Source organism: Hippoglossus stenolepis, chromosome 24, assembly GCF_022539355.2.
Source record: "Hippoglossus stenolepis isolate QCI-W04-F060 chromosome 24, HSTE1.2, whole genome shotgun sequence".
Taxonomy (NCBI): Eukaryota; Metazoa; Chordata; class Actinopteri; order Pleuronectiformes; family Pleuronectidae; genus Hippoglossus; species Hippoglossus stenolepis.
This window is the reverse complement of record NC_061506.1, coordinates 8836822-8850790: the sequence shown is the minus strand read 5'-3', so window position 1 is coordinate 8850790 and position 13969 is coordinate 8836822. Positions and strand designations below refer to the sequence as shown.

The 13969-nt window shown below is 39.1% G+C and overlaps 1 protein-coding gene across 2 annotated transcripts; it reads right to left on the bottom strand.

Moving 5' to 3' along the window:
- Positions 1 to 3213: 3213 nt before the first annotated feature.
- On the bottom strand, positions 3214 to 13491 carry gyg2 (glycogenin 2). Of its 2 annotated transcripts, none has more exons than XM_035149772.2 (9): positions 12389 to 13491; positions 10772 to 10910; positions 10202 to 10376; positions 8558 to 8720; positions 7689 to 7815; positions 6743 to 6926; positions 5363 to 5479; positions 3742 to 3840; positions 3214 to 3532 (listed from the first exon to the last, which is right to left on the bottom strand). In XM_035149772.2, the coding sequence occupies exons 1-9, from the start codon at positions 12393 to 12395 to the stop codon at positions 3407 to 3409; spliced, it is 1137 nt and encodes a 378-aa protein (XP_035005663.2). In that variant the 5' UTR covers positions 12396 to 13491; the 3' UTR covers positions 3214 to 3406. The 2 variants fall into 2 exon arrangements, with proteins under 2 accessions (XP_035005663.2, XP_035005664.2); XM_035149773.2 differs by having other exon boundaries at positions 10772 to 10907.
- Between the last annotated feature and the right edge of the window lie 478 nt (positions 13492 to 13969).

Below are 13969 nucleotides of genomic sequence, written 5' to 3'. Positions count from 1 at the left end.
GGGCACTGAGGTCAACCAGTGCTACACTGTTCCGCCTCGTCCAATATTCACAGAAAAGATCTTTAGCTTTCTTCTTTCAGATGAAGTTAGCATTTTCCACTCTGAGGATTGATTAGACTGCAGTGATAAATGTTTCTCCGCATGTGAATAAACAGTCACATTAATACCATTTGGAAAACTCCCATCTTGTGCTCATCAATTGCCCTTGTATATGAATGTGTTTTACTCTCAGTACTGAAAGAAACAGTCATCAGTATTAAGTACTGACACCTTTTCAAATTCAAATGCCACATGCTGTTCATATGAAGAGTTACTTCCCTGTGCTTATCGGCGCTGATTTCAGATGGTTAAAGAAACTGATGTTGGAAATTGAAAAATAAGTCTCTATTATAGGGAGATTAGTTATAATCATATTATATATATATATATATTAATCAGAGGAAAAAAGAATGAAGGGGATCACTCAGTGAACCCACTGTGATCTATGATTTGTACATAGATCTGCAGCTGATTGACGAATCAAAGACAGAACAAGGGAGCTCTAGCTGTGGAGAATTTGTGTCCTACAGCAACATGATCAATACATCTGAACATCAGAGCACTTTATGTCTGAGCAACCGAGAAACTGCATTTTAAGGACGCCATCAGAGGACATGGGCTTCAGTGTATGAGAACACGGTGTTTATGTGGAGATGCCTTGGTAATGAAATGTAAGTTAAACCCTCTCTTCCTCTGTGGCTTCTGCGATGTTGACAACATTTTCATCAGTCCCAGTAAATAAGCTGCTAAATTGAAAAAAATGTGAGAGAAAACATTTGTTGATTGTCGCATGCTCAGTAGATCTGACTGCTGAAAATCAAATGAACAAAATAATCAACTATCTAAAACATTATAATGATTGTTTTTTGCCAGATAATTATTTTATTACACCCTCTGCTTTGTGTCAACTATGCAACAGATACAAGACCTTCCCAGAGAGTCTCTCAGGTTCCACCAGCTGTATAGTAAACTCTTAACATTTGGATCACCCCCCCACTCTAGGAATTAGGAATGGTCACATCTGCCTGTAGGCCATCACAGTGCTGAATTCTATTCAATTTATTCTGCTTGGGTTCAATAGGATTCACAGATATTACAGCTAATTTACAAGTTCTGGACTCAGTGCCAGCCTCAACAACTGCGAAATCCTCCTCTAGAGGGTTATCTCAACAAATTGACCTCAGATGTTCCTCAGTTTGCAGAATAGCAGAGAACTCACACGTCTAGTTTTGAGAATCTGGTCTGTGGCCCAGTCTTGGTCGACTTTCTGCTGCTGCGAGGACCAACTCCACCTAGCTACTCCACCCCATCAGGAGCTTCGAAATGAGTGCACCCCACATTCCCTTCCACAGCTGACTGCCATTACCCTCAAGTCCCCAATTAGCCTGATCACAAAAATTATGGGTCATTAGAATCCAAAATCACTGGTTGAACCGCTGGTCAAATTAGCCGACTGGCTTTAAGAATGAATCAAAATAGTCATGCGATGTCCACCACACACATGCGGAGTAGGCGGTTGAGTAAACCCTAAACAGGACTTTATGAAACTTACCACATTCTCTCTCACGTCCACACTTTATGGTTCTGAAGGTTATCACAGCATGGCTTAAATGATATCTGGGACTGACTGGCTTGGACATCTGCACTCACACACAACTTCTCTCCTTTTTTTCCCCCCTTCTCACACACACACACAAACACACACAGCCTCATCCACATCCACTTTAATCACCGGATCACAAACACTCCATCAAGCAGAAAGCTTGTGTAATCATTAACACACAGAGGAGTTCCAGATGGGGACATTATCGAGACTATTTGTTCATTGAAACAAACTCAAAGAAGTAGGAGAGGGGAAATCACTTATGTTGAAAATAAAGAATAAACAGTAGAGGGGAGGAAACCGAACAGAACCCAGGTGCTTGATCTAAACCAAACAGCTTGGAGCTCTGGTGATTTGACCAAGCACAGCATTCAGTTCCATCTGCCTTGAGATTTGCACCTGACAAAGGTGGAATTTCTCGGAATCACATATAGGTGTCGGCCCCCTGACTTTAAAACAAATAGTTTTTGAACCTCAACTGAACTGCAGCCAACCAATCGATGTCTTTAATTATCTGAGACTGCCATACACTTTGTCAAGCTCCTTATATTTACACGAAATAATACACAACAACAATGCAGGATTGCCCTCAAGTCTGAAGCTCCTGGAGCTGATTGTACAGATATATGCACATTCAACTCCGCTGCTGTAAATCTGAGAGAATAAAAATGTGTAGATATGTCTAAAGATATATTTCTCTTATGTTTTCATTTGGGTGAGGAGCTGTGTTTAACTGGATTATTTTTAAAAGAATGTCAGTGTCTGCAGGGACTGATCTCAGATTCCTTTTTGCTTATTTTAGAGCTTAATAAATGCAGATTGGTGCTCACTGTTTAATCTTGATGAATCAGAGTCAAGATGGAGCCGCTCAGCCAAAAGCAGCAGTGTGTGCCAGGTTGTCTTTCGAAACAGTCATCACAAGGCCTTCTCACTAACAGCCCGAGTTCTGCTGAGCCTGAGCTCACCTCCTGACATTTTGCTTTGTGTTCAGCACAGTATCTTCCATTGCTGTCACAACATTATGAGAGAAATGCCTATGAAAATTACATGCACTATGTGCCCATTGGATAAGGATCACACAGCATGCTGTCAACTGCAGTCAAACATCTATTAATCGGTTTCCCTGCTCCTCTGATTTGCTGCCACAATGGAAAGAGCTCAGATAGAAGAACCACAGTGTCACCTAGTGGACAAATGAACACACAACCGATTTTAGATTTAAGTTTTATGTCACAGAGTGGTTAAGTATGGGGAACGAAACAACTTAGTTAGATTTAGGAAAATATCATGATTCGTGTTCCTTTCATAGCGTTTCACAACATTGGGCAGCGATTTAGAGAAAATGCTGATGCTTAAAAAAAAAGATGAAATTACTTTGTGCAGTGTAAGTTTTGGGGTTTTCAGTATTTGTTTAACTTTGACTTGACAGTGAGAAAATTATTATTTCCATTGGGGGAAAGGGTCTGTAAATTAAGATTCCTCTTAAACTGAAAAAGTTGTGAAAGGTCACTTTCACTGTCATCTCTCAAGATGTTTTCAGTAGTCTTAGTACATGATTATAAAGTGCTCAGTCATACTCATTTAGTTTATTGATAGTTGTCATGTGGAAAAGAAGATTTTAATGTTAAGAAATGTGGTTGTATCATCATTCAATTTACTTGATAGCATTGGTTTTATGTCGAAAAATAAAACAATCCCAGTCCTCAAGAAGAAACACAGGAATGGTACACTGGTAGTCACGGAGGGTTTCTCATGTGCGGGTTTCTAATCCAGGAAACAGTCCAGCATCTTCTGGATGTTTTGGAAAGAGTCTTTGCCCAGATAGTCGGCCTGTCCATTCTCCCACAGCGTGCGGCGTTCCAGCTCCTCTTGCTCTCTGTCCGTTTCCCTCTGCCACAGTTAAGTGAGAGAAATCAGATCTTAATATAACCTCTCCCACTTTGAAACTAAAATAAATGCAGAAATTAGTTTCAAGATGTCAAGAGTGAGCAACTGGAGTGATATGAACTTATTCACATGACATATTGGGAATGTTGGAATGTATGCTTAAACATGAGAATAAGGGTTTTGAAGGAGTCAAAAAGCCAAACGTTACGTACGGGATCCGTAGCAGTTTTGCTAATCGCCAAATCCTGGATCTCCGTGTCCTCGCGTGCGCTTGTGTCTTCTTCAAAACGTGTGTTGTCTGTGTGGGAACACTGCAGATAGAAGAGTTATGTTACTCATCAATACACAACAGCAACTGGTGTACACCGATGTAAAATAACCGACGGCTAAAAGTGTATCATCAGCAGAAGAAGTGTGATGTTTAAATATAAAATGGATCCGCTTCAGTTTTACTGTGCAGTGCTTGATACAACCCTTGATGTATGTTCATGGCCGATGTCGTACTGAAGGGCATTTATTTGTTCATGCTAATTTTCCGAGCTTGTATAAACACAGTGCATCAAGCTGAGATAATGAAACAGATAACAGTAATGCTACTTGAGGCTCATAGGCCTGTGGCAGATAATAGACTAACTTATTGTGTTTTTTGTTGGAGTTGGATGCAATCAAGCAAATTCGTACAAAATAACAGTCTCAACCACTGGAACTAACAAGGAGCTGCCTAATAACGAACCTTCATATTCACCGTAATGTATGATAAACAAAAGCAGCTATGTTAATAAGGTTATTCATTAAGTTAATTAATGGACGAATTAGCGAACACTCTTTACTTTTCTTCATCCTAAATGAACCTTAGATGAACTCTGTGTTTAAAGGAGTTAAGCTTTTCTTTCGATCGAGCTGAGGACCAGTTTCTTCCTGCTTCCAGTCTTTCTGCTACGCGAGGCAACTATCCTAACTATTCAATGTGGTTGCAATGTGGTGGTGGTGGTGGTGGTGTGTGTGGGGGGGATACACAGGCCTACTATCAGTTAGGCTTTTGTCAGAATGTTGGTTCAAATTAAAAAGTAGCTTCTGATGTTTTCCATGTTGGTGTAACTTTGCCACATCTCTCTTCAGTGTCCTTCATTTAATATACATTAATCAAAATCACAATGCCTCGCAATAATGTCAATTAATAGTAATGTCTTCTTTGGCTCGATCCTGGTCTTCTCCATTCTGCGTTCCAAAGTGTACTTGGACAAGGTACTGAACCCAATAATTCCCCTGAAGGCTGAAGGGTCATCAAGACTAGAAAAGTGCCATATAAATACAGACCATTTACCATTGTCTCAAAAAGTATTCGTTTTAGGGTAAGAGGTCATTGGGGTCATTATTATGGATTTTAAATTAAGAGTTTGATGCCTTGTGTTATAGTATTCTGAATATCAGACATGCTGTGGGGAAAACAATTGTCAGGAGGGTGTGTATGGCTTTTTTATGGCAGTTTTTGACCTGCAATTTTGTAACTCATCAATTCAAACAAAACTTGCGAGTCCAATAACTCACAAGTTATTGGACTATTTTAGAAAATAATCATTTGATCATATGTACTTGTTACCTTGGAGTCCAGTTCTACTGTAAGGAACCTTGAAAGTATTTTTGACATGTCGTTTGACTTGGAAATATCCCAGTCTCTCTCTCTCTCTCTCTCTCTCTCTCTCTCTCTCTCTCTCTCTCTCATATGCACAAACACACTCATAAAGATACTCCAGCAAAACATATATATACCCAACAGTGACACAAATAAGAGATATCATTTAAACAGATCAATATTTTGGTTTGTCAGTTTACCATCTTTGGTTCAAACGGTGGATGAAGCTCCTCAGTTGGAGGCAGAAGATGTGTGAGCGGGGAATTGGAGCTGTCCAAGTTTCCTCTAAATGGCATCTTGGCGTCTCTCTCTTGGATCTGCAGCACAAGAGAGGATGTTGAGTGCTGGCTGCACCGCCATGTGTCGCGTTTGGCTTCCAGTCTGCGTGTTTATGTTCCAGCCAAACTCTGCGGCAGCTTATGTGACTGATTAGCAAACCCTCAGCTGAAGAGGGGAAGTCATCAGTGAAATGTGCTATTGGAGTGTTTGGGGGTAAAACGTGCAGTGCATCTGCCAAACATGGCACATGATTGATTTATTCTGTATGGTTCAACAACGTGGAGTGTTGTGCTGAAAGTACATTAAAGGGGGACCTATCATGCAGCTCTCAGCTTTAGTCTGTGGCTCCTCTATTGGAGCTTTGAGTAATCAATAGTTTAACTGCCTGTTATGCAACCTGTCAGAAAATCCTCTGACTAAAACAGGAAATAATTAGCTCAGGCCTCCTTAGGAAGCCTTCTGAAAAGCCTGTCTTCTATTTAGCCTTTACCCACCTAACTATTTACCAACCTATCTATCTCTTGCTATCAGCTCTTCTTTTAGTTGCTCACTGTGACCCTCGTCCACTCGTCATCTCCTTCACATCTGCTGCATTCTAAGTATCTAAGGGTTAAGTGTCCTCACAGCCGCCCATTCATATGTTTACACATCTATGAAACCTTCCTTTTGTTTAATATTGAACATCTGACATTGTATAAAACATATAATATGTATAAACAAAATAAGGAAAAGCATTATAGGTAAATTCTCACGTTCCTTTTCTCTCCTCTATTAACTGCAGATTCAAAATACATCAGTGAGCCACAATGGTTGTCGTGGTCTTTCATCAGCGTGTACCTTAAACTGTAGTTTATTTCAACTTAGTCCAATTGGATTTTCTGAAAGAAAATGCCCAGCAAATCAAGGTCTCCTCTTGTTGAGTAACATCTATTATAATATGCAGTGACAGAACCTTTAGTAAATGAAAATATATATATTTTTGAAAATATATATATATAAATAATATTTGTATTTGTATTTGTATAGCCATTCATTTTACATGAGGATGTCTTTCTTTCTGCCTTTGGATCAGTCAAGTGTAAAATATTAGTTAGCCCCATAGCTATGATTTTGACTGATAGTGTGGCTTTAGTAGTTTATTTCATTGTTTCCTCTCATTCCTGCCACTTTCCATTAAAGATAAAATGAAATCAAAATGAACAGACCTGAGTCTGATGACGTTTTAAGTTCATGAGATTGCCTTGTCATTGTGCTGTATCTTGATGGGACATAGAGTTTGGACATCACAGAGCTTTTGGTACCTGCTGTGGTTTATCACAGTCTTGAGCAGGCTGGTTCCCTGGTGGAGTTGGTTTTGTTTGACTGTGGTATTCCTTCCACCACAGGGACATAAACCGTTCCATGGTGTTGCTGCCACCCTTCTGACGGGAGCTCCAGGGTTTAATTGCTCCAAGGAAATGAACAATCTTTGCATTGTGGCCAAACCTGCAGGAAGAAATTCCAGCATTTTCCAATTTTGCAAATAAGAACTGTTCAATTACATATACAGTCAACGGAATTTAACTATTCAATGCAAATAGAAACAAATTAGTTGCAGTCACTGCAAACTGAGGCAAATATAAATTAGTACTTTGCAAACATTTCACCTTGAACATGCTTCTCACGAGGATAAAGTAGAGAGACTTTGATAGTTTAGGTTTGGGTCAAATAAACACTAAATGTGTGCGAATAACACAAGATGCAAATTCTTGTCTTCTTCAATATGTGAATCTGAGATGTAATTTGCATGATCTGTTTTGTCCTTTGATCAAAACAAAACAACAATAATTATTGATTAATAACAAAGCTATCGCAATTTCATTTGTAAACACTACACTAACTCTACCATGGGAAATCTGTACATATAACGAGGTAAATCAGTTGTGTGACTTTTTTTTTCATGTAATTTAAATCAGTCCCCAATGATGTTACAATAGGGCTTTTGACACTGCCACATTACGAAAATGTAAACATTCTTATAGGATATATTCTAGAATATAAAAAACCCCGTAAAGTTTGACAATCAACTTTTGAATTTTTACTCAAGTTCAAATTACATTTATCATCATACATGTTCTGAAGATATGCCTTGGATGAATTTAAATGACTGTCATGACTAAAATTACAAAAAAGGAGACCTTTGTTGTAATAACCAAAAATGATCCTTTATTTAACTGTAAATAAATATTTAACTTTAAGCACACTCACTGTTTGAAAGCAGGGAGGTAACTGTAGACGGAGCTGGCACTGAGGTTGTAGACAAACGGCAGGTGCTTGGTGATGTCTGCCAGCGGCCAACTGCTGAAGAAAGAGTTCAACAGACCCTGGTCCCCTCCTTACAGCAGAGGGGGTGGGTGGGGGGGTTGAGTGAAACATATGTAAATCATGTATAAATATAAAATTCTGCCTTCAGCACCTTGAAATAAGAGGAACTGTTTTCTGTGATCCTATTTTTGGGACGGATTTCAGATTTCAGGACAGATTACTTGGCAATGTTTATTATGAATTAATAATTATCCTGAACTGTGATTTACTTCATACATGCCTCAAGACAACATCACAATATACTAACCAAATCTAACTCTACAGCAGAACTATGATTCATCTATATATGTTTTACTTTATTTTCATATAATGGTATTTTTGTGGTGAGAAGAGGAAATAAGAGAAAATAATTACATATCTAAAGAACAAACAAATGATATTTTTAGAGATGGCAAGTAGCTTTTCTGTAAATATATTTATTTTAGGTATGCATATACAGAGATAAATAGGTTTTTTTTGCATTCGAAAAATGTGAAGGGAAATTAGCATTTGTCCAATCAACAATCCTCCAATTTTGAGTAAATAAAACTGAAACAAGCCAAATTTTAGAATGCTGATGACAAGCTATCGAATTGTCAAATGGTACTCAAGCTTCGTACTGTCAGGTGCCATACAGTGAACCGTGGATGATTTCAATTCGTTTTGAAAGAGACAAGACATGAACAGCGAATAATGTGCTTCTATTGCCCCTCTTCATTTTCATAAAGATGTTCAGTTGTCAGAATTTAGAGGACACGCAAATCATGTGTTACCATCAAAGCTCCCGTGCTGCAGGGCGTGATCCAGGAGCCCGGCGTGGGTGTGGAGAGATGGTCTGAAGACAAACACGCCTGAGTTGAAACAGTCAGGCCAGCCAGGATCAGGAGCTGCCGACAGCTCGTCTCTCTCAAACAGCTCGTCCACGTTACTCAAAACCTGAGGAGACGGATGATGTGAGGTGAAACAGTTTCATTTGAATGCGGAGCTGGTGCATGCGTGGGTCGATACATGATGTAAGGTTAAGTTAATGCACTGTGAAGGCTGTTAAAGACAGTTTTAGGTTTGGACTTTCTTTCAACACATCACTCAAAACACATTTTGATTATTCCAGACAGTGATATAGATTTCCCAAATATGAATCACAATACATTTGACAATTTTAGGTTCCAATACAAATGCTATAAGATTGTTGCAGAATAGTAAAGTCCCATGAATACTTTAAGACAATGTTTTATTACAATGCCTTCAATTAACACAAATAGGAAAGCCCCAAACCCAAATCAACTCAAGTCATTGAATCCTGCATTGTTTGCCATCCCTGGACAATGGAGAGATAATATATCTATTTATGAGATGTTATATATATGTTAATTATATATATTATATATAATACTGTACAAGACTTTGAAGGAATTCAATTTAAAAAGTGTATTTGTATTTTATGTAACAGTGTGTTTTATAATAATAAGTATACGGTTTTAGCCAAAACATGTTATTTGAAGAGATAACAATGACCTCGACCCTTGAACTTTGACTACCAAATTCTAAACAGTTCACGTCAGACTTGGAAAAACAAAATCATTCAAATTATCCCAATTTGTTCAAAGAAGAGCAAAGAAATGATCAATTCAAGGTCCAGAAAAAGAGTGACATTTGCTCACTTTAGATTTAGACTGCAACACCATTCTTGTTCATGTATGTGCGTCAGTGCAGGTATGACCCGAACACACTATCTCCATTTGTGTTTACTGAGTTCAGTCTTCAAACATGCCTGTTCCACCTGACATGAGTACATGTTTACACTGACCAAACAGAGATAGAAGCTACAGTCCCAACATCCTCCGATACATTGTCCCCTAACATCAGTGTTTTCATTGATTCCAATAAGAACAAATGTGGCCTTATTGACTGACAAAGAGACGTTGGCCAAGAGATGAACTTTAAAGGTAGACTCTGATCATCCAATCAGCCAGTTTGATCAGTTCTGTACATCCTGTGCATGTACAACACATGCTGTGTTTGTGCAATATCTGTTCGGGCATAGGATCTATTCATTTAGAATGAGCTCTTTGTTTTAAAATTCTAGGAATTATTCTAGGAATTAATGATGAAGACTATGGTTTGACATGTGGTAAAATGTGGTAAATGGATCAATCTGTCTTGAAGGTAAGCAGCTTATGTGCGTGACTGTTTCTCTGTGTTTGTTTTTGCTTGTAGGAGGCATCAACATGTCTGAAACTATCCTCATCGCTCTCGTCGCTTTTAGTACCATAAACATTTCTACTGTTTCTTTTTTGGTATGATTTACAACATGTCACTAGTAGCTTATTTAATGGTTAAGAAATCATTTCCCGAAATAATCCTAAACATTTTCCACATGTGGCTTTAACCTGTGACTAAATGTTCAATTGACTCACCAGTGTGTCAGCGTCCAGAAAGACACACTTGCTGTACTGTGTCAAAGTCCAGCAATGGATCTTAGTAAAGGTGATCCCAAGCTCAGGACGTCCCAGCAGTGAAAGGTGGAGGTGGTCCTCGCTGTCCATCACATCCACCAGGATGACCTCATCAAACACACTCTCAAGGCCAAGTCTGTTGGATAGCATTTCAGACCGGTGAATATACGTCTGAGGTTAGCCACTGTTACCAGTATTACAATTTGTTTAACAGCAGCATGGAACTGCAGTTTAAAAGTTGAAATTAAAAATAATGTAATGGCACAAAGCATATAGCAATTATAACTTAACTCTTACACACAGGAAAATACGAGATATTGAGATAATAAGATACTATTATTAATAAAAAGGGTTTGCCACTTATGATGTGGGAACTGTCTCTTCAACAGCATGTTCATAACATGTGACAGAGCTAACTTAGTGAACTAAAAGCCCCGGAAATACTCCAACTTGTGGATTGACAGTCATTAAACTGGTTAAAGGCCAGTGTCTGTCCATATCAGGGGATCAAGGGATCTTTTGCACACCCACCTTGCCTGTTCTGAGACGTTTGGTGTGACCATGACAATGATGTTGCGAGTTGTCCCATGCCGCCGTAAACTCCTTGCCACCACTGTGGCTCCCTTGCAGTAGGAGTTTGTGGTGGCCAGGGTGATGAAGGCCTCATCTGCTGGAGAATGATCAGACGGCAGGTTTAGAGTGAGCCTGATATGTCTGCCAATCGTGACGAATTGATGACTTTAAGTTATTTGGTGTCCTTAACCTTTGAACTGATCTTTGACTCAAGCGTAGAACTTGAACATACACGTCCATGTGGGCTTGCTCAAATATTAGCAGCTACAGTGATGTCAGAAGGGGAGGACACGTGGATAGTGTTCAAAAGAACAAGCACACTAAATATGACATATAATCATGACCTAATTCTTCTGCGAATTAAATCCTATTGTTATTAGTTTTTGTTTGTGCAGTTGTGTATGCAGATGTGTTTCTTTGTGAAACATGTAGGAGGGCATCAGAAGTTCAAAGTGCAGAATGCAGCCAACTGGGAGATGAGTGATCGGGATCCGAGTCGGAGAGTGTGAGATATAAGATCTCATTTTATCAGTTTTATGGATGAAGAAATCTGAAAACGTCCCACAGGCAAAATTGGGGGGGGTTCAGCTGGTTAAGTCCACAGAATTTGAAAGGGCAGAGAGTTCTAGTATTACCTTCATGGCACAGAGAACGAGCTTTACTATAGAAAGTGAGGAGTCGAGAGTGAGAATTGATGTGATGGTGTAAACTGGAAGTGACCAGCAGTGGAAGGGTTGTAACGGTGGAGTGTAATCAGGGGGAAGTTGTTATTAATAAGACAATTGACTGCAGGGCACGAACCCTCCTCTTGACCTTTTGGGGTCACCCAGGCTGTAAATCAAACACTACTTTTCTCTGGGGTAAGAAATGTTCCACACAGAGGATGGCTGATTTTACTGTTCAGACCTGGTATCAACATGCATCTCTGCTGATCTGACGACAACTGGACAGATCTGAGTAATAACTTCCATTGTCTGTGATAAGAGTAGATGGTGAACAGTGCTTTTATTTGTTCACTCAATTGGCAGGCACTTTTAATCAAGGCGACGTACAACTAGGGGAGTCCTCCATATATCCTTGAAAAGAAGAATGTGGTCTGCCATTCCCTGGTTACCCTCAACCATATGCTTCAGTTAACAATTACCAAACTAAGTAATAAGTTCACACTGGCAATCATAGATCAACTTTATTCATATTCGATTCTGACTTCTTTGTCATGTGTACATACAGTATGCCTCATCTATTCATTCACAAAGACAGACCAATTTCGAGCAATTGAAGCTGCTGCCCCAATTTTCAAAATATGCACATTTAAATTTGAACTTGCTTCTACAAGGCAGTCTCACTAAAGGGCAAAAATGGCTCCATTTTGTAAATATTTTCCGTTGTGGTTGTACCGTAATAAGTGTAAAACCAATTTCATATGATTCATATACTGTGAGTGACCTTAACTCTGCAGCTCTGTCCTGGCTGCATGTATTGTTTGTCACATGGCATAGTGAGTGCTCTTTATATTTAAAAAACTCGGAGAGAGAAACCAGAGAGAATTGCAATTAAATAAAAAACGTCACTTACCCGACATGTCCACAAAAAAGGCCAGGAACTAGCTCAACTTTTGTGCAAAAGCCTTTTCAGACAGTAGTCTAGAAAGTAGTCAATCACACCTGCCCGGATGACAGTTGCATCTTTACACCAGCTTTTCCTGGAACCTCTCCTGAGCACGAATGTCACACTGCACGCAAAGTCACATCGCAGTCTGTTTTTAACAGCTGAGGGAAGAGTGTGTGTCCTGTTATCTGTTTGTTCAGCTGGTCATTCAACCAGTAGAAAGTTAGCTTTGTCGGAAGTTGTGCAACAATGTCCCTCTCGTACACGATCAATTCACTTTCACTTTCTGCACATGAGTGGTGCAGCAAAACATCGTGGAAAAACATCCCCACACTCAAATCTCAATGCAAATGGAGACAAATCATTTACTTTCACAAAGCAACTCCAACTCAATTTTTGTTGGGGGTTTCAACTGAATTGCATGGATTTCATCACTACATGATCGTTGCTGAGTTGTCATGGAGATGGATCTGTTGACACGCAAGCTCACGATTTCATTGAATTTTTAGGAGTTTTGGCTAAAAGTCATGTATGAAGGTGAGCTAGGTAAATGCTCCAGAAAAACCAGTCAGTAAATGTGGGTTTACGTTTTATTAATCTTTCTGCCAAGACTGAACCTCCTTGCTTGTCTTTAATGAACAGGTTATAAAACAGACAGAAGTGACTTAATATCAAACATTTACAAAAGACAGTACATATAGGAATACGTGTACTGTAGCACAAACCATACCAATCATGCAACTGGGGCTGAACTTTTTTGTATTTTCTGTTATATCATAAGTTTTAAAAAAAACATGCATTATGGTTCACTGCCTAAATTAGACAAAATTATAGTTTAGAAAATATATATTTTTTATATTTGTTAAATTTTGTTATATTTTATAATGTATTTCAAATAATTTCGTTGATGACAAAAGGGAACACATTTCTCCTCCTCTGCACTTGATGACTGGAGCTATATTGAACTTTAATGCCATCAGATAACTGTCATGGTTTTGTCATCTGACTGTTTATTTTCCGCCTCTTTATGAAGAGTGTTTTCAGTTTAACTATTACCTCCCTGTGTTTATGTTTGTTTATGAGTTGTTTCTGTGTCTCATGTTCTCCCACTCCCTGTGTTCTGTTTCCTGTTTTATTTTGTAGTTTCTGCTCCTAGTGTGTTTTTCTTTCTTCACTTCCTGTCTCTGTGATTGGCTGCACCAGTCCTCATGTGTTCCACCTGTGTTCAATTGCCCCTGCCTTCCCTGTGTGTATATAAGTCTCTGTGCCACCCGTTGTCGTCAATGCCTCGTCTCCTGTGCTTGTTGTCCTCAATGCCTCGTCTCCTGTGCTTGTTATTCTTATTTCATTGTGCACTCACACAGTTTCCCTTTGTTAGTTCACTAGTCTTTATGGGTGGTGTTCTGACTGTATTTTTGGTTATGTGAAGTGTTATTTAGTTTTTGTGTGACACCATGAGTCAGGGGAGTAGGACCAAGATTTAGGTAGAGGGCTCGTCTTTTCACCAACATACCACATCAGCAAATTTAAAGTGTACATAGAGTCAGT

Excerpts from the sequence above, each read along its gene's own strand:
- gyg2 (XM_035149772.2), bottom strand. Across the intron at positions 10,377-10,771 it reads AACGTCTCAGAACAGGCAAG|ACTTGGCCTTGAGAGTGTGT; the intron begins GTGGGTGTGCAA and ends GCTATCCAACAG. Across the intron at positions 6,927-7,688 it reads TACCTCCCTGCTTTCAAACA|GTTTGGCCACAATGCAAAGA; the intron begins GTGAGTGTGCTT and ends TTCTTCCTGCAG.